General features: G+C 62.4%; 3 protein-coding genes across 3 annotated transcripts in view; 1 reads left to right on the top strand and 2 right to left on the bottom strand.

The window, feature by feature from the left end:
* PHRF1 (PHD and ring finger domains 1) overlaps positions 1-10,894 on the top strand; it is a 27,930-nt gene extending 17,036 nt beyond the window's left edge. The window contains exons 9-17 of the mRNA XM_042782102.1: positions 3,362-3,489; positions 4,827-5,014; positions 5,356-5,475; positions 5,959-6,116; positions 6,614-9,292; positions 9,391-9,548; positions 9,774-10,016; positions 10,120-10,248; positions 10,754-10,894. Coding sequence (XP_042638036.1) covers positions 3,362-3,489; positions 4,827-5,014; positions 5,356-5,475; positions 5,959-6,116; positions 6,614-9,292; positions 9,391-9,548; positions 9,774-10,016; positions 10,120-10,248; positions 10,754-10,894 — 3,944 coding nt within the window. The remainder of the gene's footprint in view (positions 1-3,361; positions 3,490-4,826; positions 5,015-5,355; positions 5,476-5,958; positions 6,117-6,613; positions 9,293-9,390; positions 9,549-9,773; positions 10,017-10,119; positions 10,249-10,753) is intronic.
* A 677-nt stretch (positions 10,895-11,571) lies between these two features.
* On the bottom strand, positions 11,572-14,198 carry IRF7 (interferon regulatory factor 7). The gene is made up of 10 exons (XM_007949360.1): positions 14,179-14,198; positions 13,936-14,098; positions 13,642-13,849; positions 13,284-13,336; positions 12,963-13,191; positions 12,683-12,784; positions 12,536-12,610; positions 12,044-12,430; positions 11,851-11,969; positions 11,572-11,727 (listed from the first exon to the last, which is right to left on the bottom strand). Exons 1-10 carry the CDS (start codon positions 14,196-14,198, stop codon positions 11,572-11,574), a joined length of 1,512 nt encoding a protein of 503 aa, XP_007947551.1.
* A 2,306-nt stretch (positions 14,199-16,504) lies between these two features.
* Positions 16,505-27,320, bottom strand: CDHR5 (cadherin related family member 5). The gene is made up of 18 exons (XM_042782112.1): positions 27,235-27,320; positions 27,040-27,141; positions 26,766-26,858; positions 26,569-26,660; positions 23,972-24,147; positions 23,681-23,731; positions 21,357-21,449; positions 21,137-21,238; positions 20,943-21,053; positions 20,693-20,863; positions 19,696-19,786; positions 19,455-19,552; positions 19,149-19,349; positions 18,856-18,969; positions 18,689-18,773; positions 17,838-18,596; positions 17,185-17,390; positions 16,505-16,957 (listed from the first exon to the last, which is right to left on the bottom strand). The coding sequence occupies exons 1-18, from the start codon at positions 27,318-27,320 to the stop codon at positions 16,505-16,507; spliced, it is 3,084 nt and encodes a 1,027-aa protein (XP_042638046.1).
* Positions 27,321-27,979: the final 659 nt, after the last annotated feature.

Genomic DNA, 27,979 nt, shown 5'->3' with positions numbered 1-27,979 from the left:
CCTTAACTTTTACAATAACGGACTAATACAATATTTGTCCTTTTGTGACTGACTTATTTCACTCAGCATAATGTCCTCCAAGTTCATCCACATTATGCATATACCTGGAAATTCTTACAGAACGTACAATACACTTGTAGAAGCATCGTCTGCCAACCCTATACCTGATCATGGACACCCGCCTTGATGGTGCATTTTAATGAACTCAGCCCAAAGCCACATGGCAAAATGGCACTCAGAAGGCACACTTGCACTGTGGTAGTCATTCTCAAATGACCAGTCACCTCGTGCGTTGTGTGTGTTAGCTGCCACTTGTGCTCCCACGTAAGCTAGGTGTGCAAACCTCTGCCCAGGTTTCATGGGGTCGCCTTTTACCTGAGTGCTGAGCTCTGTGTCCCAGGTGCTGGCCCTGGAGTAGGTTGGCGACATGCTGGCGTGCTGTCCCACCCTGAGCGATTCCTTCCACCTTCTCGACGGAGTCTTTAGAAGTGGCAGAAGTTTTGAATGTTGACAAGAACAGTGACATTGTGGCATACTGTCCTGTCCCGAGCATGTCCTTCTACCTGCTTCCTGGGTCTTCATGCCGTCCCATCCCAAGCACATCCTTCCACCTGCTCCTTGGGTCTTGGTGCCGTCCCGTCCTGAGTGAGTCCTTCCACTTTCTCCGCGGGGTCTTCCTGCTGTCTGTGTTCTCTAACCCTTTTCTGGGCCTGCAGCCTTTAGTTCACTCGTACCCACTGCCCCTTCCTTGCTAGCTGCGGCACTTATGAGAAAGCGATGTAGACTCTCCTGTTTGTTCCTCAGTTTGCAGACTGACTGCTGGTCTCCAGAGGCCGACAGTGGGTCTCGTCTGTCATTGGCATTGTCATGAGCTTGGGGGGCCCTGTGCGCTGCCCGTGGTGGCCTGGGCGGAAGCACATTCCATTGACCCGAGTCCTGCAGACACTGCCACACGTGTTCAGGATTACTTCATAAAATTAAATGAGCAGTGCTCAGATTTCCCAGATTGGCTGAAAATGTTTCTTCCCTGGGAAGTGCCCCGGAAGCCCATGGAGTGTCCTGAGGGGTTGGCAACACCCCAGCCTTGGGGCCTTTGTCCTCTTTCCCTAGCAGTTGGTTGACTGAAGTAGCCGGTCCTTGTCCTGGAGGCCTTTCTCCTTGACTGTGTCGTGCTCTTAATCCTCACCTCAGTACGTGTTTCCTGAGACCGTGGATGGTCTTCTCAGGTTATTGCCGTGTGGCCAGTCAGGGGGTTTAATTTGGATAAAACACTTGACAAAGCCACGGCCCATGTTCTGTTTCACCCTTCAGTCTGGGGTTCTCATCAGGATAACCACGTGTTGTGTCTCGGCTCAGGTCGCTTTAGCGTCTTTTATTCCAGGACATCTCCTGCAGCCCATGTTTGCATTCGACAGGACTTGGTGTTGTAGGATGCCCCTCCCCTTGGGTTTGCTCTCTTAAACTCAGGCAGGAACACCCCTGAGGTGCCCTGCCTCAGAACGTCCCACCCGGGGCTCAGGATGCGGGTCCCCACGTTGGCGTCGCTCTGAGCACGGGCGTGCTCTTCACCCCCACTCTCTGCTTTCAGCAGCCACAGGGGACAGTCTGTTGGTCCTTTTTTGTTGTTTTTTAAGAATACTCTGCAGGATGATACTGATACTTCAAATTCAAGTTCAGGATTACAGGGTTTTACTTAACTTTGTATCTTCATTCTCATTTCCTTTCTTTCATGTCCAAAAACACGTTCTCAGCTCTGACCAGTAATCACTTATGTGTTCCTTTCACCCAGATTGTCTTGAAGCATCACTGTGACGACAGACAGCAGTGTAGATTGTCCCTGAAACGCAACTGGCTGGGCCAGTTCCTCTGTCTGGCCATGCTTCGCTTGTGTTATCTTGCTTGTAATGTTTTCTGGGTTTTGTAATCTGTCACACTTTTCATAGACAGGCTACACCTCATACACACAGCTAACATGCACGTGTAAGAATTGCCTCGTGACTCAAGTGTCCCGCCCATCGTCTGGCAGCTTGGGGGCACTTGTTTCCTTCTGCCTCCTCACTTCCCCATTTCATGGTAACACAGGTCCTCCACCTCATCATCACCCCATCTGCAAATGCTTAGGAGCACATTCCTGAAGCGAGAGGCAGTCTTTTAAGACGCAGCCACAGTACCGGTGTGAGTCAAGAAGCAGATAGTAATTCCTTCACGTCACATGTTGGCATCTCTGATTGTGTCGTAAACACAATAGCAGTTGTAGAAATAGTTTATTTGAGGCAAAAGCCAAACATGATTCGCACCATAACAGGCGGCAACGGCTACTCTGGGTGTGCAGGTCCGCTCCTGGCCCTGTCTTTGCACAGTCCAGCTGGGGGTATTGCAGGCTGCCCCACAGTCTAAGCTGGGTGTCTCTCTGCTGTTGTCTGTCATTGAGGGCTCTGACTTGCTTCCTGTCTCTATGAGACACTCCATTCGAGCAGCATGTGCTGGCTGGTGGCCTGCCTGGGGGTCAGAGGCGAGGTTGTGCAGCTGGGGTCCCACCATTGCCCCTTGCGGTAGCTGGAAAATTCCTGTGAACAGGACCCTACCCTTAGTGCTGTTCACTCACTCTGGTGCAGTGGGGGGCAAAGGGGGAAAGCCTGAGTCCCACCCTCCCACCTTCCAAGGACTGGGGTCACATCTCCGGTGGCAGTCATCAGAGCTGGGGACCTGAGTCACGGATGTTTTATGGCAGCATGCATCTTGGGTTCATACCCCTTTCCTCCCCGTCCTCCACGTGGTGATCCTCATGCCGGCCGGGAGCCTGGGGTGGAGGCGTGTGCCCTAGCCGCTGCCAGCCCATGTAGCAGTGTCTCAGTGGCTGCTCTGGCCAACACACGGGGTTTGTGGTGGTCGTTTTGTTTCGTGTCCGGGACAGTCAAGTGAGGCTCTTTGCTGCCAGGGCTCTCGGGTGTCTTCTTCAGGGGCTACACTGCCCTCTGGAGACAGGTAGGGTCACACTTTTTATTGCCAAGCGTGTTTTCTCTAATTCAGTGTTGCGCCATCATTGTATAAGATACGTCGTGGTTCTAAAAGTGAAACCTGCGAACTAAAGTGTACAGAACACAGTGTCTGAGTTGGGCTCAGACACTCACCCTATCCATGTGTGAATGTGCAAGCCAGTACATGTGTGTGTGAGTCCACGTCACCCCAGGCACCACTACCTGCACGCACGAGTCCCATCCATCCCTCTTCTCCCACACCTGTCTCTGCCTGCGTGGGCTCTGCAGGCACCAGTGGTGTGAGCCCCCTAGGCATCAGCCCTGTGCTGGAGCCCCCTCCTGGGTGCACACGGTGAAGCCCAGCCTCTCCATGTTCTCTTTAGGAAAACGGAAGAAGGTCCTAGGTAGAAAGAAGACCCCATCCAGATCCTCTGTGAGAACTAATCACTCGGGAGCAAGATCTAAGAGACGCCAGAGTCGTGGGAAGAAGAGGAAGGGGAGAAAGCTGAAGGTGACAGTGTTGCTAAGTGCTGGGAGAGTGCTGAAGGCCTGTCCTCTGTGTTTCGTAGCCCTGGCTGGTAAATGACTAGCCGGCAGCAATGTGGATGTGACTGAGGCTAGAGGGTCTCCAGGCCCCTTGGAGCTGGCCATGTTGGGGGGCTGGGTACAACCCTGTTGGAAGCTGCTGGGGACCCTGTCAGGAGGGGCGTGGTGGGTATGAGGACCATGCCACAGGCTGTCAGGTATTGGGGCACGTTAATGGGTGCTTGGATCTGGAAGCTGGGTGGAGGCCATGAGGGGCTGCTCTAGAGGGAAGGGCCCATGGCAGAGGTCTTCCAAGGCAGAGTGTCCACTGTGGGTAAAACTGGGTCTTTGGGGCACATTTGCCCGAGGCAGGCCCTTCCACTCATCTGGCAGCCACGGGTCACCATGTGCCCCTCCCCACGCATGTGCGGCTGTGTTGTTGGCCTTGTTCTCACCTGGAGTCCAAGCTGTACTCCATGGTGCTCTAACCCAGTGTACAAAGCTGGACTTGGAGCATCTGCAGCTTCTGGGTGTGAGTTTAGGCTCAGATCAGTATCCATTTCCTGGGGCTTCAGACGAGTGGAAGCTAAAGTTCTACCCTTCTGTCCCTTCATCCCTGCTGCCGCCCGGTCCCCGAGGCTCCAGGTGTCCCTCTGTCCCTGCTGCTGCCCGGTCCCGTGACTGCGGGGTGCACTTCCCTTGGAGCTGCCCTCAGTACTCCGCCCCCAGCTCCCCCATGGTGCCATCTGTGTGCTCTGCCAGAAAGCTCTGGGCACCGTCCTGCGGCTCACATCCTCCTGGCTGGGGGAAGTTTCTGTATTAGCTGCTTCTGGCTGCTTCCCGATCACTGCCAGGTGCATGGAGAGGCCTACAGGCTCTTTGTAGGGTGCTTCTACACATGAGGATACCCTGCTGAGAAGGGGCCGTGGGCACCAGGGTAGAGGAGCCTCTGGTCCTTTGTGATTTCTGGTGATTTGGGGATGACAGTAACCGAGATGCTTGTATTCTGCATCTGCTCAAGTGGTTTTAAAACGACAGCTGTTAGTCGGTCTGAGTGGAACCAGGTTCCTGTACTGTGGGTGTTTGTGGAAGACAGCTAGCTTGGTATGCAGGTCCTGGCTCAGGCTGGCAGGTAGTCCGGTGGTTTGTGGTGGGTGTGGGGTTGTTTGTTCACTCCTGGGGGTTTAGTAAAACTTCTAAACATTGTAACGAGTAGAGAAGGTTCTTGCCTACTATTTGGGGCTGCTAATTAGTGTTGTAACTGGCATTCCAGAACTCTCCAGTTCTCCTCTCAGTTACCAGCCCCTTCTCCCTGTTGCTTAGGTCAGAAACGAGGTCACAGCGCGCGCCCGCATTGCCAGGACACTGGGCCTCCGGAAACCTGTTCTCGGTGCCTCCTTCCCATCTGTGTACAAGCCCACCGACCCGTCGCTGGGGCTGATGCGGGCAGACATCGGAGCTGCACCTCTGTCCCTGTTTGGGGACCCTCATGAGCTGGACCCCTTCGACAGGTGAGTGCCTTGCCACGCAGCTTCCCACCCAGCTCCTTGGCATGGCCACGGTGCACTTCCCAGCTCTGCAGACTCTCCCTCGGCTCAATCAGTGTGCGCGTGGGCCCTGGGTGCTGTCATCCTGACGTAGAACCAGGCCACGTCTCCAGTCAAGAGGTTGAGGGGGGTCAGGGTGTTCAGAGCTACAGGTGCAGAGCCCTGTCCTGCATTCTGGATGCTGACGACTGGCTGTGGCTCTCAGTCCATCCATACCCAGTGTCCTTGAGGCCTCTGGAGCAACTGAGCCTTGGCGTGTGGGGGCATGAGGTCACTTGTTTTCCCTTTGGCCCGTGTCCCCTCAGCAGTGACGAGCTCTCCACAAACCCTGCCTCTCCCCTGAGTGCCAAGAGGAGAGTCCTGTCCCAGTCAGCGCTGCGCTCACACCAGCCTGTGGCCAGGCCCGTCTCCGTGGGGCTTTCCAGGTACGAGCAAGTGGGAGGCTTCTGGGCACCAGGGGGCCCACTGGGCTCTGTTCGTGTGTGCTGGCCACTTCTCTTGGTGTTGCCAGATGTTCCGTGGTACCCCAGCCTTCCTGGTTCACACACACCGAGTCCTGGAGATGAGGAAGTGGGCACAGCTGAGGCAGAGGGCGGAGTGGCTGCAGTGCCTGGGGCGAGCCCGCCTCTCCACGAGCCTCTCCCTCGGCCACGTGGTCAGGGCCCTCCCTCTTGTATGGGAGGGGCCTCTGCTGTCAGCCACAGCCTGGGCACATGTGGGCACACTGGGACCACCCCTTTGCCGGGCTTCCGACTGACTGACACAAGGAATGGCTCAAGGGTCCACCCACCTACGGTATCCCAGGCCGCAGCAGGGAGGGACCCGGCCTGGAGACCAGCCCTCCTCCTCTCCTGAGCGCTGGCAGCATATGCGTTGGTGGCAACTGCAGGCCTCCCTTGTGTCCTCAGGGGTGGTGTCTCTGCTGCCACCGCACCTGAGCCCCCCGTGGAGGCCGCCCCCGTCCCCGACCTGCTGGGCAGCATTCTGTGCAGCCAGAACCTCCTGATGCTGAGCGGCGACGATGTCATCATCCACCGCGATGGCTCCCTCAGCGCCAAGAGGGCAGGTAGGGGCTCCGACCCCGACCCGGGACTGCAGCCCACCGTCCAGCGTGGCTCCCAGACTCGGTGCTGGGGCCGTCTGTGCTGGTGGGGCTGGGCACACTGCCCTCTGGCGTGGTTCCCAGACACTGCAGGGCTGGGGCCCTCTGAAGTTGGGGGAGGTTGAGGTGCTGAGGTGCTGCTCTGTATTTGCGGGAGCGTACGTGCACGTGTACGGCTCCCCATATGGCCTCTGTGACCACCTGGACAGAGTACAGAGCTGAGATTTGGGTCGCTATGGCATGTCCAGGCTGCCATGCTGTTAGCCCCTCAGAACTCCACTCTGGCAAATTCTGTGGGTCTTGGCACGTATTGGGGGTGGGGTGGACTGCAGGGGCATCTCTAGCTATGGCGGGTGGATATCCCCTTGCCTTGGGCACTTTTTGGTGCACGTACAGCATGACTGCTGGAGCAGGTAGGAAGGCCGGTGTTCAGGTATCCACCCCTTGCCTTCTCGTTTCAGCACCAGCTGCTTTCCGGCGAAGCTCACTCAGCATGTCTGAGGGGGTTGGGGCTTGCACAAGTGGTGGCCGGCAGCCCAAACCACCCCCCTTGGGGAGCAGGCCCGAGAGCTCCGCCACCTCCCAAAGCAGACCTGGCCCAGTCCCAGCCCCGGCCTCCTGGGGCCCTGCGTCCACAGCGAGGCCAGCTGTGAGCTTGGGCTCCTCCACAGCCCCGCTGGCTGGGGGCGTCCAGGCTCAGACCTTGGCTAGCAGCACACTGGGTTCACACAGAAGCAGCCAGCCGCAGTTTAACGGAGACAGCAAACGTGCTTCGCCTCTGGGTTCCACCTCCCCCAAAGTCCCCAGCAGTGACTCTCATTCACCACCAAGACGTCCAGTGCTGGAGCATCCCTTAAAGCCAGCTCCCAGGAGAAGGGACATTTCAGAGCTGCCCAGAATACCAAAGATTAAGAGAGACAGTGGTGGCAGCAGTGGGCCGGCGGATTCGGCCCCCGCCCAGGGCCAGAGTGTTGAGATCCCCAGTTCCTGCATCAGCCGGCTGACGGGCAGGGAGGGGCCCACACAGCCAGGCCGTGGCACGCGGGTAGAGGGTGAGCCCAGCGGCCAGGGCCCCCAGGGGCCAGGCACAGCCCCGGGGAGGCCCCAGCCCCCGGCCCCCAGTTCCCACAGCAGCCCAGCTTCTGGTATAGCCAGCAGGGGCAAAGGCATTGGGTCGGCCTTTGAGAGCTTCCGAATTAACATTCCCGGGAACGCAGCCCACTCCAGCCGGCTGCCCAGCCCTGGGTTCTGTAACACGTTCCGGCCAGTTGACAACAAGGTACAGAGAAAGGAGAACCCCGCACCCCTCTTCTCCCTCAAAAAGCCTAAGCAGCTCAAGAGTGAGATCTACGACCCGTTTGAGCCCACAGGCTCTGACTCCAGCTCCCCCAGCAGCAGTCCCGAGCGGCTGGGATCCGGCCTGCTGCCCTCTGAGATCACACGGACTATCTCCATTCACAGCCCCAAGGCCTCAGCCTGCCCCGCCGTGCGCTGTGTCACCTCTTACACTGTGCAGGGGGCTTTCGGGTCAGGCTCTGAGTCCGCCCGTGGGCCTGCCTCCAGCAGGCTCAGGCTCCGGGACAGAGAGGGCCCTGGGGAGGCCTCCGACCTGGAGCTGGAGGGGCCGGGGCTGCCTGGGGAGGGTGGGGATGAGGATGTGCCCCGGCGCAGTGCCTTCTTCGACTCGCAGGCCCGCACAGTCACCTGCGTGACGGTCCTGGGGCCGGATGGCCCACCCAGCCCAGTTCCTGTGCCGACCACCACCCACCGTGTGGTGGAGCTGCGTTCACCATCGCCCACCCACTCCGACACCAGCTCCTGCAGCCGGAAGGGAGACAAGAAAGAAAAGGCCGCCACCCAGGAGCCAAGGGCACAGTCCCGCAGCCATTCGAGGTCCCGCTCTCGGGAGAGGAGCTCACGGTCGGCCTCACCCCCAGCCAGCGAGCCCCCAGCCAGGAAGCACCGACCCAAGGCCCGGGCCCGGCGTTCCTCCAGCGAGGGCTCCAGCAGCCGCGACAGGGCCAAAAGGAAGAAAGCCAAGGGCCGCGAGAGGAAGCGGGGCTCCTGGGGCCGCACCCGGAGGCGGTCCCGCTCTGTGAGCCCGGGCAGCTCCTCCCATGAATACCACGAGAGCAGGCGGAAGAAGGTGCGGCGCTCGTCGTCCCGGTCCCGAGGGCGGGAGAGCTCACCACCCAGCAGCACAGAGCGTGCCAGGAGACACAAGCACCGCAGACAGCGGAGCCGGGAGCGGACCGACAGGAAGGAGAGCGTGTCCCGGCCGCGGGGACGGCGGCGCTCGCGGGAGAGGAGCAAGTGGAGGGCACGGTCACCGAGCCCAGAGCACCGGTCCCGGGAGCTGCGGCGGCCCCGCTCCCGTGACCGGCTGCCCCGAACCCGCTCTCCCTCCCCAGACAGGAAGCAGCATGCCAAGGAAGTGTCCCCACCCGCTGTGCACGAGGTACCTGGGCTCACCCCTGGACTTGAGGCAGGGCCCACGGCCAGGCTTCCTGCCCTGGTGCAGGCAGAGGTGCTGGCGGCGGCCTCGCCAGGGGTGCCTGTGGCTGGGGTAGCTGAGGCCCCCCCAGAGGTGCCCCCCACGGCTGAGGTGCTGACAGAGCGTGCAGCCGATGACCTGGACTACGGCGACTCCGTGGAGGCAGGCCACGTCTTCGAGGATTTCTCCAGCGACACCGTCTTCATCCAGCTGGATGACATGAGTTCCCCGCCCTCCCCTGAGAGCACCGATTCCTCCCCAGAGCGTGCCCCTCTGGGCCCCACCCCAGCAGCACCGGGCCCTGCACAAGACCAAGCCAGCAGCATAGGCCTAGACACCAGCCATGCCCTTGCCGTCATCCAGAGGGAGGTGTCCCTGATGCACAGTGACGATGACCTACGGCCCCCACCTCTGACAGAAGCGCCCCCGGAGAGGGCACCTTTTGGGCAGGACATGGATGAGGGGAGCCCGGCTGTTGGAATGGTGCCCATCGGGGGAATAGTGGGACGTCCAGCAGATGATGGGGCAAAGCCCGAGGACTCCACCCCTCAGATGCCTTTGCTGCGATCGAAGGCTCCAGTGAAGAGAGTCACCTGGAACCTCCGGGAAGAGGGAGGCAGTGCCCCTGCAGATGACCAAGCACCACGTGAGTCTGAGTCTCCCAGCCCTTGGCACCTTCAGCACTGACCCTGGAAGGGGGGCTGGGTCTGGCCGTGGAGCACTCACTCTCCCTCTCTGTGTCAGGGATGCCGCTGCACAGGCCACAGAAGCCCAGGGACGTAGTCTGGGATGCAGAGGACCTGGGCCCAGCAGTGTTCCACCAGGTGCCACCATGCCCGGAGCCACTGGCTTCCAGCCAGGCACTTCCTGAGCCTGTGTTCCCCGACATAGATGCTTCTCAGGTGGGTGTGGGGACTGGAGCACTCATGGGACCTCGTGCTGGGATCCAGCCCTCCTCAGACCAGTGCTGTGTGCGCTGCAGTCGGGGCTGGGGGCGGAAGCCCCCATCTTGCCACTTCTCTCTTTTCTGCCAAGCTCTCAAGCATCTCCGGGGGGGGATCCCAGCACCTGGGCAGTCGAGTGGGGACTGGGCTCTTTGCCGGGCTCAGTGGGGCTTCTCTTGTCAGGTTTACAGCCCTGCTCTGACCTCGAGTGGCCCACCCTATGCACTAGTCAGCCAGCCCTCGGTCCAGTTTCTCCTGCAGGGCAGCCTTCCCCTGGCAGGCTGTGGGGGTGCACAGGCCTTGGCCCCAGCGCAGACTGCCCTGACCATCACCTCAGAGCCAGCTGTCCTGGCCCCCACAACCAACAATGTGGAGGAGAACGCCTCTGCTCCCAAGCCCACCGGGGAGAAGGCCAAGAATGAGGAGGTGAGTCCTGGGCCAGGCCCAGACCCTCTCCTGTCTGTGCAGAAGGCACTAGGCCGCCTTTCACGTGGTGCTGGGTGTCACGCGCACTCTTGGTCCTGCCTAGTACATGAAGAAGCTGCACATGCAGGAGCGGGCCGTGGAGGAGGTGAAGCTGGCCATCAAGCCCTTCTACCAGAAGCGGGAGATCACCAAGGAGGAGTACAAGGACATTCTGCGCAAGGCCGTGCAGAAGGTGTGGGGCTGGGGCCTGGCGGGTGGTGCCTGGCCTGTCTCTGTCCACGGTGCTTTCAGGTGTCTGCTTAGACCTTGGGGTCCGCAGCCGACCCCAAGGCCAGATCTTTGCCTTCCTCAGCCCTGGAGGCGGGCGAGGCGGTGGAGGGGACAGTGTCGTTGGGGCTTGGGGAGTGTCTGCTTGCAGACTTGGCAGAGAGATCATCAGGGATGCTGGCCAGCCTGCTGCCCAGAGGGGTGAGCATGGCCAAGCTGGGTGCGGGTCTGCGTGCTGCGGGAGGTCTTCCTGTGGTATCTCTACTGACTGCAGCACTGGCTGCACCAAACCCTTGCTCCTGGTGCCTCCGCACCCATCAGCGGGTGGACCGTGTCCCTGGAAACGAGAGCCCTGACGGCTTGCAGCATGCTGTGCCCTTGGGCCCCAGCAAAGGCGAGGCACAGACAAGGACTCCTGGGTCCGTGTCCTGGTGACAGGGCTGTCTGTATCTTCATACTTCTTTTCCCAGATCTGCCACAGCAAGAGCGGAGAGATCAACCCCACGAAGGTGGCCAACCTGGTGAAGGCTTATGTAGAGAAGTACCGCCACATGCGGAGGCACAAGAAGGCCGAGCCGGAGGAGGGGCCGCCCCAGGAGGTGGAGGGCTGAGGCGGCCCTGCTGGAGCTGAGGGGTTCCCTCGATTCATGTGGGGCCCAGCCCCAGACGAGCGCTTTCAAACTGGACTTTTTATATGTATATTCTAGATACACGATTTCCGTTGTGTTCTAATTTATCAAAGATGGCTTCTCTAGAAACTTCTTGACTGACTGCAGTCTGTGGTGGTGTGGTGGGGCTTTGGTGAGCTGAGGGCCTCCCTGCCACAGCCGGGTGCATGTGTTTTGTGGAGGGTCTCTTGTTAGGATTAGGTTGGATTCCGGGAAATAGTCACTCAAGCTTGGGGAGCAGAGCAGCATTGACGGGGCCTGGGCTGTCAAGTGGCCAGCAGCCACGTTCCCCTGTCCCCAGGGACCCCTTTCCCAGGCACCTTGGCTGGGTAGTGCTTCCCCGGCCATCTCCTGCCTCAAGAATGGTTTATATTTTTTAGAATAGAATTTGTTGGTTCTGTAAAAACACGGGAGGGCGGGGTGCAGTGCCCACCTCCCTTCCTATAGCTCCCACGCAGCCCCAGTCCTGGCCACCTCAGGCCCCCCTCCAACCACTCTTTAGCCGTCCTGCCCGACAGCTCTGTCCCCTCAGACACAGCTGTGACCAGCCATCAGGTAACACCGTGCAAGGCTTCTGGAGTGGTTTTTATTCAGAAGTGGATGGGGCTGTGGGGTCCAGTCTAGGCAGGCTGTCCTAGCTCCATGAGGAAGCGGTCAAGGTCGTCGTACAGGCTGTTGGAGCTGGACAGGCAGAGGTCAAGGCTGCCACTATCCAGGGAGGAGATGCCCTCTCGATGCACGTTCTCGTGGTACACCCTGCAGAGCCACGGCTCCAGCTGCGGTAGGGGAGAAGGCAGGGGGCAGGTGTCAGGGTGCTGCCCCCCACCTCCGGGCTCCAGCTGTGGGGAGGAGAGGGCAGTCAGTGGTCCTGGGACAGGTGCCCAGATGGTGGCCCTCACCTTCACCAGGATCAGGCTCCTCTCCTTGGGCCTCCCGGTGGACAGGTCCTGCCCAAAGCCCAGGTAGATGGTGTAGTGTGGGGAGCTGCGGCGCCGCCGTTCCCGGAATTCCACCAACTCTGCGGGCAGGGGCTCAGTGAGCTGCCGGCCAGGCAGGGCTTCCGGGGCGGCCCAGGGCCCACGCACGGCTCACCCCTGAAGAAGTCTCGGAAGTCAAAGATGCGGGTGTCGGCATTGCGAGGCAGCAGGCGGGCAGGGCCGGAGGGACTGGCGGAGCCCAGCGGGCCGCCCACCTCCCAGTACACCTGGCACTTGCCCAGGCGCTGTGCCCACAGGCTGTGCCCCCGTAGCTCCAGCTGCAGCCCGGGGCCCACGTGCTGCAGCAGCTTTTCCGTGTAGCGCAGCTGCTTCTGGTCTGGGAGCTCCGCGGGGCTGGGGAAGGCCACGAACTGGGCACCCGCGGCCTTGGCGGTGGGGCAGGGCGCACCGTACAGGAGCACGCTGACGCGCCCAACTATCTCCTGTAGCACCGGGCGGCCCTTATACATGATGGTCACCTCCAGGGTCTCCTGTCTGGGCTCTGCACGGACAAGACCCGTGAGCGGCTAGGAGGGGCCGGGGCCTGGCTGTTCCCCTGCCAGGGGGGCCCAGGGGAGGGGAGCCCCCCCCACCCCTGGCTGCTTACCTGCCAGTGGGGCCCAGGGGAGGGGAGCAGGTGAGGCGTGGGGTGCCACCTCCTGCACCACCTGCGGGCAGGCATCTGAAGACAAGGAGCCCGAGCTGATACTGGTGCCCCAGCCCCTCCCTCCACCACTGTTCCAGCCCCTCTCACCTGTCATCAGGGCCTGGTGCCAGGCTGAGGGTTGTGGGGGGGCGCTGGGGGCCGCCTTCGCGACCCACTGTGTGTGCAGCTCCCCAGAGGCGAGCGCAGGGCCTGAGAGGGGAAAGCCTGTCGGATCACCAAATTCCCTCAGCCTGCAGCTGCGTCTCCTGCCCCTGCCCCCAGCACCCTCCCTCAGGACCCTGCAGGGCAGAGCACATACTCCCCGCTCCAACAGGCCTGTGCTCAGGGCCACCTTGGGGTCCAACTGGTGGTGACTCCTGCTCCTCACCAGGAGGCTGCTGGGGGGCTGGGGCCACCCTCCATGATGCTTCCAGAAGATGGTCCCCAAGGTGGCTCTGCTGCAGAGCATGATGCAAGAGATCCTGGGCGCCATCAGCGGGGGCGGGGAGGCCGCGCAAGGTGACAGGCTCCAGGCTCCGACTGGCTGCTCCAGCCCAGGCCAGCACAGGGTCGGGCCTCTCACCAGCGGCTTCCAGGGGCTGCTCAGCTGGCTCACCCTGCGGGGAAGACAGGGCCAGCATAAGCAGCGCCAACCTGGGCAGGAGGTGGTGCCCAGTACCCGGAAGAGAGGCGGGTGGGGGTACCTTACCCTCATGGGCCAGCCATCTGTGGGGGCCTCTTCTGTTCCATGCCTGCTGGGGCCTTGGAGGGGGTATTGTGACCTGAGACCTGGGTATGAACCCCTGAGCAGCCCCCTCCTGGGGAGCAAGGAGCACGCCCTCCTGTTCACTGGTCCAAAGGCCCTCCATCAGCCTCCCCTCCGGGATGTCCAACAAGGATTTGGCACCACCCTCCACCCGGAGTAGTGGCTTTAGGGAGGGTGAGGGAGGAAGTTTCTAAAAGCACAGATGTCACCTAGTGCGGCCGCCACAGGCCAGGTCTTGCTCAGACCGCCGCCCTTCCTCCCCAGCTCCTACGCGCTGCCCTGGCCTTCAGGGCGCTCTCACCTCCCCGTCCTGGTGCGGGGTTGAGGGCATACACCTTGTGCGGGTCAGCGGGGTCCCCAGAGTTGTCCTGTAGCATCACGAAGAGCCGCGTGCTGTGCAGGGCGCAGCGGAAGTTGGTTTTCCAGCCGGCGCGCTCCGGGGCCTCCGCGGGTGGCAGGGCGCCCGGGCAGCTGCTGGGCGGCCACCTGCCACGGGCCACGGCCCATGCCTGCAGGAATAAGAGAGCGACGGCCCGGTGGGCGGAAGCCGCGGGCGCCCGGGCGGAGCCCCCCACTCCGGGGACCAGGGGCCCACCTTGAAGATGCGCGCGTCTGCCTCGTCCAGGTCCTTGCGCGCGAAGTGCTTCCAGGGCACGCGAAAGCGCGTGCGGGCCGCGTCCAGCCACCGCAGTCCCTCGTAGCGGCCGCTGCTGACCTGGCGCAGAAGCCATTCTCCAAACAGCACGCGCGGGGTCCCCCTGCGGGCGGAACAGCCACGCGGGTCAGAGCCGGGAGCCAGACCCCCAGGTGGGCACTCAGGAGCGGGCCAGGCGCTCACCTATCAGAAGCCAAGGCCATCGCTCCTTCCTTAGGGACAGGCCAGAGGTGGGCTGAAGTGAGAGGTCTGATCAGGTGCGACTCGGATGTCACAGACACGGGCTGGTGACAGATGGGGACTGGGGGGTTGTGGCCACAGACTTTGCCCAGGGGTGGGTTACTCGGCACAGGTGGCTATGGGTGTGACTACAGATGTGGCAGGCGGTAACATGTGAAGTCACAGGTGGTCAGCCAGCACCCAGGCTCGGACGGCGGTCGCAAGCTGGACCCTGCGGAGACATGACAGGAGTGGGAAAAGCGAAACCGCCAGGTCACAGGAAAACGAAACCTAGACTCGAGGCGGGGCGTCCCGTTCTCTCCGCCCCCGCCCGCGCCCCGGTCCTCAGGCCCGACTCGCCCCTCAGTCCTAGCCCCTCCACCCCACCTCGGGTCCGCGGCCCCGACCCTCCCCACCGGCACGCGGTCTTCGCCTCCGGTCCCACCTCGGGTCCTCGGCCCCCGGGCCCTCTGTCTCCCGTCCTTCCTCTCCCCGGCGCCCCCACCCCTTTAGCTAGCTGGGGTCTAGCTCCCCGCTCCTTTTCCGCGAGGGGCAGTGGTCCGGAGTACCTGGGTCCCGGAGCCGCCGGGTCGGGAAATTGTCTCCTAGATGCGAGCGGAGCAGGCTCCCTTTATAGTGGTGGGGGCGGGGCCGGGGAGGGCGGGCCCGGGGCGGGGCCCGAGACCGAGGAGGAAGTGGCCCGGACCGCGGGCGGTTCCGGTGCCCTGCGCTCTGCGGGTCCCCTGTGCCCCTGCACCGACTCTCCAGTGAGGACAGCAGACCCAGGGCTGGGGCAGCTCCAAGCACAGTCCAGCTGCACCTGTTACTCCGGGCAGCGCCCAATTGGGCAGCAGCCCGGAGAGGGGACAGTGGGATAAGTGGGGGACCCACAGGGACACCAAACCACACCCACTGTCCTGGAATCGATTCCCACTCACAGCGCCCCTAGAGGGCAGAGTGGAACTGCCCCACAGGGTCTCCAAGGCTGTCGATCTTTACAGAAGCAAACTGCCTTATCTTTCTCCGCCAGAGCGGCTGGTGGGTTCCAACCGCTGATCTTTTGGTTAGCAGAGCATGTAATCGCCGAACCACCAGGGCTCCTTATAGTTAGGGTTGAAACCGAAGCCAGATCCACTGTCCTCCAGTGGATTCTGGGAGCTTTGGTGGCGCAGTGTGTAAGGCACTTGACAGCCAACCAGAAGGCTGGCAGTTCAAACCCACCAGCCACTCCTCAGAAGGAAGATGGGGGGCAATCTACTTTCGTAGTGACACCGCCTGGGAAACCCAAGGAGGAGTCATATAAGTCGGGTCCGACTGGTGGGCATATAACAACCACCACTCCATTCCTACTCACAGTGCCCCTAGAGGCCAAAGTGGAACTGCCCCATGGGGTCTCTGAGGCTGTCAATCTTCACAGAAGCGGACTACCTCATCTTTCTCCCCCAGAGGAGCTGGTGAGTTCAAACTGGCAACCTTTTGGTTAACAGCCGAATGCCTTAACCACTGCAGCATCAGAGCTCCTGCATCCGGTCCCCAGACACTTCTGTTAGGGCATGACCTGGGTAATGCGGAGGGCACGAGCCAGCCCAGGGCTTGGACTCGTCAGGAAAATTGTGTGGACGAGAACACTGGAGAACTCCAGAGTCAAGAGAATGGCTGGTGCCCTTAACTAGGGATAACAGAGGATTCACGAGGTCTCGCCCTGCTGCGGCCCTCAAGTACCAACTCTGTCCCCGCCTCGCCCTGCACTGATCCCCGCCCCCCAGCCTCAGTGCTGTGCACCCACCCTGGGACCTCGGACCCCACGCCCCGCAGTGACCTCGCCGACGCACCACCCTCAGTCCCACAGGCCACGGTCCCATCCCTGACTGCTCCTCTGTGGCCACCCTGAGACGTCAGGAGGGGGCTGTGACCAGAGTCTCCAAGACCACTGTCCAGAAGCAGGTGCTGTTGGAGGGGTTGCGGTGTCCTCAGGGAAGGGATTCAGCTGGGGCTGCTGTGACCCGAGAGCGGGCTACTTCCCTTCTGCGGCTGGGGTGAGCCCAGGACGGGGACTTCCACGGGCCAGGTGGCTGGGCCATGGGTGCCCACCCAAGCCAGGTGGTTGACAGGAAGTGGCGGTGCCGTCCTTCCTCTTGTCATGTCCCAGGCCTTCCCCAGAGGTCCCTTCCCGGGACCACCCCCCACGCGCCTTAGCAGGGACCCTGGAGGCTGGAAAGTTCACTTTATTCCACGCAGGACCGGAGGACGCCAGCGCTCCGGGCCCGGTGCCCTGGGGGACAGGCTCGCACTAGATGTAGGTGGACTCGGCGCCTGGCTCATCATGGGGACCTCCGGCTGGACCTGGGGCGTCCTCCAGGCTGCTGCCCTCGCTGCCCGAGTCGCCGGCATCGTCCAGGCCGGACACGTTGAGCACGACCACGTCTGCTTCAGCTCCGATGTCCTCGCCGAACCACACGGCCTTGTAGCCTCCCTCGGGCCGCCGCTCCTTGGTTAGGATGGACCTCATGGCCGCGGGACTGTCCCCAGCAGGGGCTGCAGCCAGGGGCGCGGGGCTGGTGGGCTCTGGGCTGGTGGGCGTGAGGCTGGGGGGCGTGCGGGGCAGGGCCGCTGGGGCCAGGGCTTCAGCCAGGTCGGGGTCAGGGTCAGGGTCGGGGTCGAGGCCGGGGTCAGGCGCAGCTTCCCAGTTGGCCTCGCTGTCAGCTGCGAAGGCCAGGTTGTCAAAGCCTCCAGGCTGCGGCTCCTGCAGGGCGACAGTCGACCGAGGCCGGTCACCCAACGCTTCCACAAGGGGCCCTCCACTCTGGCCTGGCCCTGTCCTCCATGTCCCTCTGGCTCGCTGGCTGGTTTGTGTCGTCACAGCTCCCCTCCCCCAACTCTCCCCCTCCCCCAGTTCTCCCCCTCCTCCAACTCTCTCCTCTGCCCCAGCTCCCCCCTCCCCATCTCATGTTGCTGCCCTGGCCCCCTCACCAGTGCTTCTCGGGAGCTGCACTTGAACCTGTGGCCATACTGCTTATAGAGGAGGATAGTGAGGGCCAGCAGGGCCAGCAGAAGGAGGGCGCCCAGCACCCCGCCTAGCACACCCATCTCGACCACCGTGAAGCGTCGGTCTTCAGCACGGCCACCGTCTGGGAGACCTCCTCCCTCAGTGCCGCCTCCCCCACTCCCAGGCACCCCTGCCAACGACACAGGCACCTCGTGTTAGGGCAGCCCAGGACCTCCCATGCCAGCCTGTGCCAGGCTCCGGGGCAGGCCTTCTGGGCTGCAGGCCTTGGAAGCAGATGCTACTGATCCCTTAGTGCTGTGTGTTCACAGGGAGGCCGCCTGGAGCCCAGGGGCGCTGCTGCCTGTCAGCTCCAAGTGGGCTGGAGGGGTTCAAATACAACAGGATCATCTGGGGAGTCCTGGGAGTCAGGGGAGTGGCCTGCCTTGGGAATTATGGGGCTACCGGACCCCAAACCTGGCCTCTGCCCCACCCTCCACACAATGTCCATATTGGAGCCCCTCTGTGCAGACCAGAGCTCCCCAACCCTGCATAGCACCCCAATGGCCAGCCTGGGGTGGGCCTGCCTTACAGTGGTTCCAGGGCAACTTTGGAGCAAATGCGGTGAGTAGGAGACTACCTGAGGACCCAGGAGTGCTGCTGGGCCCGGGGGACGTCAGCCGAGAGGTTCCTGGCTCCAGGGTCGTTGCTGAACCCCCACTGCTCAGTGTAGCTGGTGCGGGGGAAGTGCTGGTTCCCGCAGGGAAAGGCACCCCGGGTGTGGGTGAGCCAGGTGGCCTCCCAGTTGTACCTGAGGGAGGGTGTGGGCCAGTGCCCACCCCAGAGCTGGTCGTGGAGGGGCCCTGAGAAGGCCCAGGGGTCCTACTGGGCCCGGGGGATGTTGGCCGAGAGGTTCTTAGCTCTGGGGTTGGTGCTGAACCCCCACTGCTTGATGTGGCTGGTGGGGGAGAGATGCTGGTTCCCGCAGAGGAAGGCACCCCGGGTGTGGGTGAGTCAGGTGGCCTCCCAGTTGTACCTGAGGGAGGGTGTGGGCCGCCCCCAGGGCTGGTCGTGGAGGGGCCCTGAGAAGGCCCAGGGGTCCTACTGGGCCCAGGGAATGTTGGCCGAGAGGTTCTTAGCTCTGGGGTTGGTGCTGAACCCCCACTGCTTGATGTGGCTGGTGGGGGAGAGATGCTGGTTCCCACGGTGGAGGGCCCCCTGGGTGTGGACGAGTCAGGTGGCCTCCCAGTTGTACCTGAGGGAGGGTGTGGGCCCCCCCCAGGGCTGGTCGTGGAGGGGCCCTGAGAGGGCCCAGGAGGCCTGGCGCCTTCAGAGGTGGTACTGCTCGGAGGTCTTGTTGTTCTTCCGGCCTCTGAGGGGGTAGGAGGTCTGGGGGGGCCTGGGGACCGAGGACAGGGTTTGGGCTTGCCTCAGTCCCCAGCTGCCTGTCCCGTCGGCAGGATCTGCACTGACCGTCACCTGGCCACTCACCTGTAGGGGTGGGCTCCTGGTCCTGGGCTTGGATCGCCACGACTGTGGTCACCGTGGCCGAAGTCACCGTGTTCTTGGCCTCCACCTGGGTTGGGAGGCAGCTGCTCTGTCCTCACACCCCTCGTTACCCCATCCCCCCTGCCCAGCCCTCCTCCCCCGCTCCTCACCTCTATGTAAAAGGTCTCCATTTGGCGCAGGGTGATGGTGGTCAGCACAACCTCCCCCTCCATCCTGAAGGAGGAGTGGTTGGTGACTCTGTAAGTGATGGCCGAGTTGAACTCCTGGATACGGAGACCAAGGGAGTGCTGGTCTAGGAGCTGCCCCGACACCCACATGTGCACGCATGCACACATGTACACACATGCACATGCACACGGCAGACCCAGGACCAAGCAAGGGATTCCTGGATGGCCAGGCAGGGCCCCCAGCCGGGGCTGGGCACCCCCAGGATGCTGCGTACCGGGAAATCTGGGTCCTGAGCCTGGACCCTCAGAGGCTGAGAGGGGTTGGCTGTGTCCTTGACAGGTGCACCAGCACCCAAGCCGAGGGCCACAGTGCCATGGTACAGGCTCTGGGGGAAGTGTGGCAGGCTCCCATGGGTTTCACGGGCTTCCACCGAGACCTGGGTCACCGAGTACTTTGCTAAGTCCGCCTGTTCGCCCTGGGGGTGCGAAGACAGCGCTGAGCAGTGAGCCTTGGCTCCTGCTGAGAAGGGCTGCGGAGACCTGGCCAGCTCCCCACATGCAAGCCCTGTGCTGGCACCCACCTTGACCAGCAGCCGGAAGGTCATGGGGCTGAGGATGCCCGTGGTCAGGGTGAGGTTGCCTGAGGACTTGTTGATGAAGAATACACCACCCTGGTTTCCTGGGGTGGCGGGGGGCAGGCGCTCAGCCTTCATGCCTCTGCCTGAGGTCCAGGGGCTCCTGGGACCCCTCTGCCCACAGCGGTCCAAAATGGGGTTGGAATGCCTCATGGAGAGAGGAGTGGGGGTGGGGCCAGGAACTCACCGTCCAGGATGCTGTAGGCGATGGGCTGGTTGAGGCCTCGGTCCCCGTCCACAGCGTAGATGGGCCCCGGACGCAGGGTGAGAGGGTCTGTCTGTGGGCACGAGTGGGAGGGGTGGCATGGGCCTGGCACGGCCCTCCCACTACCCCTTAAGGAGCTCTAAGACAGAGTGACCGGGACCGCCTGGGGTGGGACCTACAGGGCTGCTGGTAGGGAGCTGTGCACGCAACCTGCTCTGGATGGCCCCCGCCAACTCTGCGTGCTGATCTTTCGAGTCCCTTTGCTCTTTGAAGAGAGCTCTGGTGGCATAGTGCATAAAGCATTTAGCTACTAACCAGAAGGTCAGTGGTTCAAACCCGCTAGCTGCTCTGCAGAAGGAATATGGGACAATCTACTTCCATGAAGATTGATAGCCTCAGGAACCCAGTGGGGGTCTCTGAGCTGGAATCTCAGTGGCAGTAGGTGTGGGGGTTTTGTTTGTTTCGTTCCTTGAAGGGTCCGTGTGCCCAAGGCCGTTAGGATCAGCCTGTGCTTACGTGTTTACAAGGTGGGGATATTCATGATGGGGTCTCTTTCCCACTTCTCCTGGCCAGTCTCGCAGGGCCCCCACTTGCCCACATGTGCCTCTGGGTGCCTCAGGGCCTGCACGGGGGCTCTGAGGTATCCCCACAAGAAAACCAATATGGCCCCTCCAGGTCCCCCAAAGCCTCAGTGCCCTCCCTGGACAACGGGGAACATGCATTTCACTCCGAGTGGGATTGCAGAGGGGCTTTGTCTACTGCCACCCACCATGTGCTGGGGCTAGATCGGTTCCTGGGGGAAGGTTGGCGCCTGTTTGACAGTTACACGCAGGGCGGCCCCAGCGCACAGGCTGGCAGAGCCAGGCCCCGTCCCCTGGGCCCGTGCAGGCCTTCCTTGAGCCCTGGCCCTCCCTGGCAGACCAGAGCTTGCCGAGAAGAGTGCCCAGCCATGCCCCCTTGAGGGGCTCCTGCATGTTACCAGTTTGTGTCCTGTGGGGACAGCTCCGTGGTACTGGGCTTGGATGCAGACATAATTATCTGAGTAGTCACAGGGCAGGAACCAGGGGGGACGCAGGTCAGCCGGCAGGACGCTCAGTGTCAGCGTGGCCGTGGCCGTGTGGCTGGGCTGTATGCCCTCTTCCTCCGTGTCCTGTAATAGCCGCCCCGGTCAGGCCTGGGGCCGGGGAGGGGCCGCGCCGGTGGGGACTTGAGAGTCTGGGACTGCTCACCCGCGCCAGCAGCTGGTAGGTCAGGCTACGACACTTATCAAAGTCCAGCCTCTTGTCTAGCCTCAGGGCGGGGCGGTTCACGCCCACCAAGGAGAAGAAGCCAGTGGCGTCCTGGGAAGGGAGAACACAGCCTGAGACCCTGGGAGGAGGCGGAAGGGAGGGGCAGTGGTGGGCAGGGGCTAGAGGGCACGGACTGGGGTCACTTCCTGGAGGGTGTAGAACAAGGTGTCGTCTTTGTCTTGGTCCTGGGCCTCCAGCTCTGTCTCTGGGATAACGATGGAGCTCACCCGGGTGTCCTGGGGGACGAAGTGGGGCCTGTTCCTGCCACATGCATGCCCCCTGGACCAAGCCCCATGGTCCAGCCCCAGCCCCAGCCCCAGCCAGGCTCCCAGCCCTAGTTCCCCTCAAACGCACCTCGCTCACGTTTGTGACCTTGGTGGTAAACAGGAAGGTGGGGGCATTGTCATTGATGTCCAGCACAGACACGAACACTCTCAGCTGGGTCACCTGGGGGTGGCAAGGAGGGTCATCGGGCACCTCCCCGTGCCTGCCTGCCTCCGAGGGCCCCGTTCTAGCTTTGTGCAGGGCCTCACAGACGGGAAAGGGCTTCACAGCGGAGGGTGGACCCCAGAGGAACAAGAAGGGCCGCCGCCTATGAGGAGAGACTCAGAGATGGCCACCAGCAGCACCACAGGGACCTTCCTTGTCCCAGACCCACGCACAGCCTGTGGAAAGAGCCGTGCGAGGCTACTGGGAGACAGCCTTCCTGGGCTGCAGGGATGTCGAACACTGCTTTCCTCAGAGGTGATGATGGTGTCCTGGTCATGTCTGAATGCAGGGTCCTTGTCTCTTGGAGACAGACAAAACTATTCGTAGTGGAAACCATTCCATGTAGGGTGGAAAGGAGGGGCTTGGGGGCGGGGGGGGGCAGGGGGGCTCTATGTTTTGTGTTTGGTATTTTCTTTAATAAATGGGTAAAAAAAATACACCAGGGTCAGAGTGCTAGGATGTTTAGGGGGGTGAGGTGTGGGTGGTAAAGGGTGTGTGTGGGGGGTGAGGGATGTAGGGTGGTGAGATGTGGGTGTTGAGGGATGTGGGTGGTGAGATGGGTGGTGAGGGGTGTGGGGTAGTGAGGGGTGGATGGCGAGGGGTGTGGGTGGTGAGAGGTGAGGGTGGTAAGAGGTGGGTGGTGAGGGGTACGGGTGGTGAGAAGTGGGTGGCGAGAGCTGTGTGTGGTGAGGGGTACGGGTGGTGAGAAGTGGGTGGCGAGAGCTGTGGGTGGTGAGGGGTACGGGAGGCGAGGTGCAGTGAATGGCCTGGTCTGGCTCTCCTGGTCGTGGACTTTGTGACCCCACCAGATGACTGGGTGGAAATATGCAAATGTGAGGTGCTTGTGGCCACTATAGGGACTGGATCGCTTGTGAATAATGTAAATAAGGAACATGGCTCTGCATGGAGCCCTAACATGGGGATTGGCCAGTTTTGCCATCTCACCAGGATTAATGGGCCCTCTCAGACCCTGTTACCTGGAGGGAGGTAGCTCACTACCATCAAGAAAGAAGAGCCAGGAATAGAGCGTATCCTTGGACTGGAGATCCCTGCAATGGGTCTCCTGAGCAGAGAGACACAGCAGAGAGAGAGAGAGAGAGAGACGGCAGGGAGAGACAGCAGGGGGAGCCAGCAGGGAGAGACGATGGGGAGACGGCAGGGGGAGACGATGGGGAGACGATGGGGAGACGGCAGGGGGAGGAGACAGCAGAAGCAAAATCAGGAGGCGGCAGGAGACAGAGCCACTTCCTGAGGACTGCAGGCTGGAGGCTTGTTGGCAGAGTGCGGGGCACCTGTGAGCAGTGCCTTCTAACACTTGCCCCGAGCAGGGCAGGGGCCAGGCCAAGAGGCTGAGGGCCAAAGCGGGCCAAGCTGGAGGGCACGGCAGAGGGGAGACTGTCCTGATGCCAGCGTTGTGTCCTGAGCGCTCCTGAGCCTGGATTGTGGCCTGTCATTTCCCTAATGAACCCCATAACTGTATCGTCTGAGCTCTGTCTGGCCATTGAAATTAATTGTCATTGAACGCAGCAGACAAGCAGAGTACTGGGGGAGGGACGCTTGGTGCCAGAATCGTTAAAAAGGTTGGAGGTGGCCAGGTCTGAGCTCCACTTCATGGGACTGGGCCATGGGCTGTCCGTGTTATTGTGGATCCTCCTTCCCCCTCATGAAGTTAGAGGTCTGATGAGGACACCCCCACACTGCTTCTATGGGTGGTGAAAGGGTGGTGAGGGGTGTGGGGTGGTGAGGGGTGTGGGGTGCTAAAGAGTGTAGGGTAGTGGGTGATGTGGGGTGTGGGGTAGTGAGGGGTATGGTGTAGTGGGATGGTGTGATGTGGGGTAGTGGGGTGATGAGGGATTTGGGTGGTATAGAGTAATGGGGTGCCGTGGAGTGGTGGGGTGTGTGGGGTGATGGGTGTGGGTGGTGTGGGGGTAGTGGAGTGAGAGGTGGGGGGCCATGCGATCATGTGGCTTGTAGGTTCTGTTCACTGAGGGGCCATGCTGGTGGTGGCTGGACTGGATCCGAACCTGGGGCTGGGGTAGGGGTGGGCATCATCAGCATATGGTGGCATTGAAAATATACCACAGGGTGAGGTCCTCTAGAATGACGCTGGACAGAGCAGGAGCGCCCGGAGCGAAGCCAGAGTGAGGGCATCGGTGTGGGTGGTGAGGGGAGGGAGTAGGGGGACTCACCACCACGTCCCCCCGTCTGCACTCCAGGTGTGCCTGCAGCAAGGGGTTGCTCTGCGGATACAGACAGGACACTGAGGCTGAGGCTCGTCACCAGTGAGGACCCAGGGCCTGTCACGGGTCAGGACCCAGGGCCCGTCTGGGGCCCAGCTGGCTCCTGCCCGTCAGAGCCCTCAAGGCACCGGGACCTGAGCTCTCAGGACAGTACTTCCCTGCAGAGGGCAGTGGGGGCCAACACAGGTCCCTGGGGCCAACAGCCCAGCCTCCCCCCGGGCACCCCTCCTGGGCCTGCACCTCGAAATCGGGAATCACGTTGAGAAAAAGCTGTCTGTTCCGGATCTGAAAGGTGGAGGGTGTGGACGAGGGCCCAAGGGTCACTTGCTGGCCCTCAGGGACGTGGATGGTCACCAGGGGCTCGGTGATAGTCTTGTTCTCCTCAATTTCCAAGAAGGTTTTGTCCACAGAGCAGGCTGCAGAGTCGGGGGGGAGGCTTGGTGTCTCTCAGAGGCCGCAGCCCTGACCCCCAGCGCCCGGCCTTTCGCCCTCCCCCCCACCTCTGTCCCTGGCCTCTAAACCCTGTCCCTGTACCTCAGGCCCAGCCTGCCACTTCTGCTGCCCCCACCCGCCTACCCTGGGCCTGAACCCCTGGGGCTCGGCCCAGCAACCCCAGGAGAAGCAGCAGCAGTGGCTGCGGCAGCCACAGCAGGGCTCCTGCCCTCATCCTGGCGGCCACAGCCTCCGCTCGTCAGGACCCTCTGGGCGGCCAATCTTACAGGCGCAGTTCCTCAGTTCCTGCCTTTCAACCTTCGCCCTGCTGGGCACCGCCCCAGTTTATGACCCTTTACCACTACGGGCCTCCACCAGGGAGGCTCCCGCCAGCAGCTGGTGAAGCCACTGGAAGGGGACGAGGGTGTGCACTGTCCAGAGCTGGGGCTGGGGCTGGCTGGGGCTCGAGGGATGTCCACCCACAGAAGCTGAGTGCTGCTTGGGGCTACCGTGGGCCTGGGACGTGACTGAGCAGGGACAGGGGCTGGGGCTGGGGCCAGGAACTCACTGAGCAGGGGCTGGGGCCTGGGCCGGGAGGGGGACTCACTGGGCAGGGATAGGGGCTGGGGTCTGGAGGGGGACTCAGTGGGCGGGACCAGGGCTGCACCCCACCCTTGGTCTCTGGGTTTGTCATGCTCCCTCTCCTTGCCCCTCCTGCTCTGCCCCAGGCGGTCCCCCAGCTTGTCCCCACTCTCATGTCCTAAGGTTTCCTCTGGGCAAAGTTTCTAAGGGTCGATGCCTTGAGGTTCAGACCAGGCACTCTGATCAATCTCTGATCAATCGGCTTGTCCTTCCTTTGGCACCAGCCCTCTAGGGAAAGGAAAAGTCACTTTGCATGTCTCTGGCACTCCCCTGCCTGCCCCCCCCCCCCCGACACAGGTCAGCTTCTTTCAGGCAGGGCTGGGCAGGACCCAAGAGATGGAGATGGAACAGCTTGGTGTGGACCCTGGGTCCCCATGGGCTCCTGCCGGGGGGTGTTACAGATTGAGTTCCCCACCAGAACCTGTGCTGTGAATCGTAACCTCTCAGCCGGTGGGTAGAATCCCATTTGGCAGTGGCTGTCTTTGAGATGTTAATGAGACAGGGTTAGGGTGTATTTTGAGTCAACTTGAGATATAAAAGCCAGGAAGCAGATACCAGGCAGAGAGATGCCAAGCCACACGCAGATCACACAGGAACAGAAGGTGGAAAGACAGGGACCTTCCCTCAGGGCCCATGGGAAGAGAAAGCCTTTCCACAGAGCTGGGCCCTAAATGTACGCTTCTAGCCTCCTAAACTACTAGAGAGGAGCTCTGGTAGCCTAGTGCCTAGGCATCTGACTGCTAACCAGAAGGCTGGTGGCTCAAACCCACCAGCTGCTCCTCAGAAGGAAGGTTGGGCAATCTACCTCCATACAGATACCGCCTCGGAAACCCAAGGAGGGGTCACTATGAGTCAGATTGGCTCAAGGGCAGTGAGTTTCTGAGTTAAACTACAAGAGAATCAATTTCTGTTTGTTAAAGCCCCCACTGTGGTATTTCCCACCCCATCACTGTGGGAGGGTCACTGTCACCTGGCCTCATGAGCCCCACACCTATCTCTCATGGCCTCATAAGCCGCCCCCCAGTCGAGGAACTCTTGGCCAAGGTGGGCAGCTGGGAAGGGCTCCTGGAGGGGCTGGAGGGGCAGGGACTCCTCTCTCTGCTGTGCCTGTCAGGGCTGCGCTGTCATCCCTGACCCTGTTACCTGGAGGAGTAACCTGAGCCACTCCCCAGGCTCAGTGGGGGCCTTTGCTGGCCGAGGGCCACACTGGAGTTAAGATGCCCAGTCAAGTCCTCCGACGCTGGGTCTCCGGTCCTCCTGCGTGGCACCCTCCCTCGGTCACCCCTTCCTGCTGGCCTGGGCCTCCTGGCCCCCTCCAGGCCCAGACCTGTTGCTGCGTCTACACTGGCCACGGCCCAAGGGAATGTTAGCTGGTCTGGGTGCAGCGGAGGCGCTCCGCCCCTCCCAGAGGTGGACACAAGGGGGCGCCAATGCCAAGATAAAGGGGCAGGGCCAGCATCTGTGGTCCCAAGTATAAATGCAGGGAGGCGTGGTCACATTCCTGCACCTCACCTCCTCCTTCCCCCAGATAAAGACACCCCCCTCTCCCCGTGCAGGTTCTGCCCCGATGGTCCAAGATGACACGAACTGTGAGCTCAAGGGGCCAGGGTCTGAAGTCCTCCTTTATTGAAGGGAAGTCCGACCCCTCCCTCCCGCCTTGGTCAGGCTCTGGCTCCAGGTCCAGAAAGTGCCTTTCTCCGCCTGCGTCATCTGGGCAGCCGGGACACTTCAGGTGCCAAGGTGTCTGGCTGCAAAATCCTGACCCCAGACCTGGGCGGGGGAGGCAGCCCTGCCCCAGACGAGGCCGGATTCAGGGGTGTCCTCAGGGGTGTCCTGCAGAGAGGAGCCTGATGAGCTGGAGGGTGAAACTGGGGTGTCAGCGTCACCCCCCCCCACTGCCAAGTCCGGTTCCTGAATGGAGGGGGTGCTCAGAGCTCGAGGCTGGGGCTGCTCAGCTCACCAGTCCCGCAGGGCTGGCGCCTGGGACCACAGCAGGCAGAAGCGGCCTTCCACCGTCCGGGGCCTGGTCCTGCTGTTCTCTGCGTGCTGCTCGCTGACCCCCCCCAACCCCAATAAAAATTAGTCCTGGAGTCAGAGGCCTCGAATGCTGCTGGTGTGGGGCAAGGGTGAGCCGGGGCTTGTCGCGTTTGGGGTCCCTTCCCTCCCGCAGCTTTGGGGTGCCCAGCACGCCCCCTCCCCTGCTCTGCAGCGCCCTCTCCCGGCCCGGCGCCCACCTGCGCTTTCCCACCAGGCCCTGAAGCAGCCGCTGCAGCCTCGCGCTCTCTCGCAGGCGGCTCAGCTCGCTGGTGAACGTGCCGTCCGAGTGTCGCAGGGCCCTGGGGGACGCGGGGCCGGGTCAGGGCCGCCAGCGGCTCCCTAGGGCCCGGCCGCTGCAGGCGGGCAGGGACGGCGGCGCGGGCCCGCCTTACCTGGGGGGCGCGGGGGGCGCGGTGGAGCCCGGGAGCAGCAGCAGCAGCGGCAGGAGCAGGAGCGCGGCGGGGGGCGACGAGGCCATGGCTGGCGCCTGGGATGTGCGGAGCGCTCGCGGCCGTGTCCCGAGCGCCGCGCGGCCCCTTTATAGCCCCCGGGACCGGGCGCGGGATGGGGGCGCTGGAGGGGCTACCGCCCTGGCTCCACGCTGCCCGGGCCCCATCGATCGCGTCAGAAGGTCAAGGCGCGCTCTCCCAGCTGTCGCCTGGCGGCCGCCTGTCCCCTCCGCCCCATCGACGCTCCCCGGTGTGCTGGGGGCACGGCCCTTGGGGGCGCGGACGGGCGGGCTGGGGGCCCAGGAGGGGCCGAGAGGGAGGAAGATGAGCGGTAGGTTCCAGGCCGCGGGGAGCGCACGTGCCCAGCCGCGCAGGTCGCAGGCCGGAGGAGGAAGGCGACGGTGAAGGCCCTGGGCTCAGGGCTGGGAGTCAGAGGGCCCGGCCACAGGAAGGTCCCGGCAGGAGGGGCTGCGCGGCCGCCCGGGGACCCAGAGGCCTCGCGGCCAGGCGCAGTGCGTGGGCTGGGAGTGAGCGCAAGGGAGGGAGCGAAGCCGGGAGACAGGTGGGACGCGGCGGACGGTAGGTGGGGCAGTGGGACGCGGAGCCGCGGAGCTTTATTTCTGGGCTTGGGGGAGACCTGAGCGGGCCTGGTTGGGCTGGGGGCGAAGAGGAAAACAGCTCGAGCAGA

Source organism: Orycteropus afer, unplaced genomic scaffold, assembly GCF_000298275.1.
Source record: "Orycteropus afer afer isolate SDZICR_OR568_19922 unplaced genomic scaffold, OryAfe1.0 scaffold00244, whole genome shotgun sequence".
NCBI lineage: Eukaryota > Metazoa > Chordata > Mammalia > Tubulidentata > Orycteropodidae > Orycteropus > Orycteropus afer.
The sequence above is the reverse complement of the archived record's forward strand: the minus strand, read 5'-3'. Positions and strand labels throughout refer to the sequence as shown.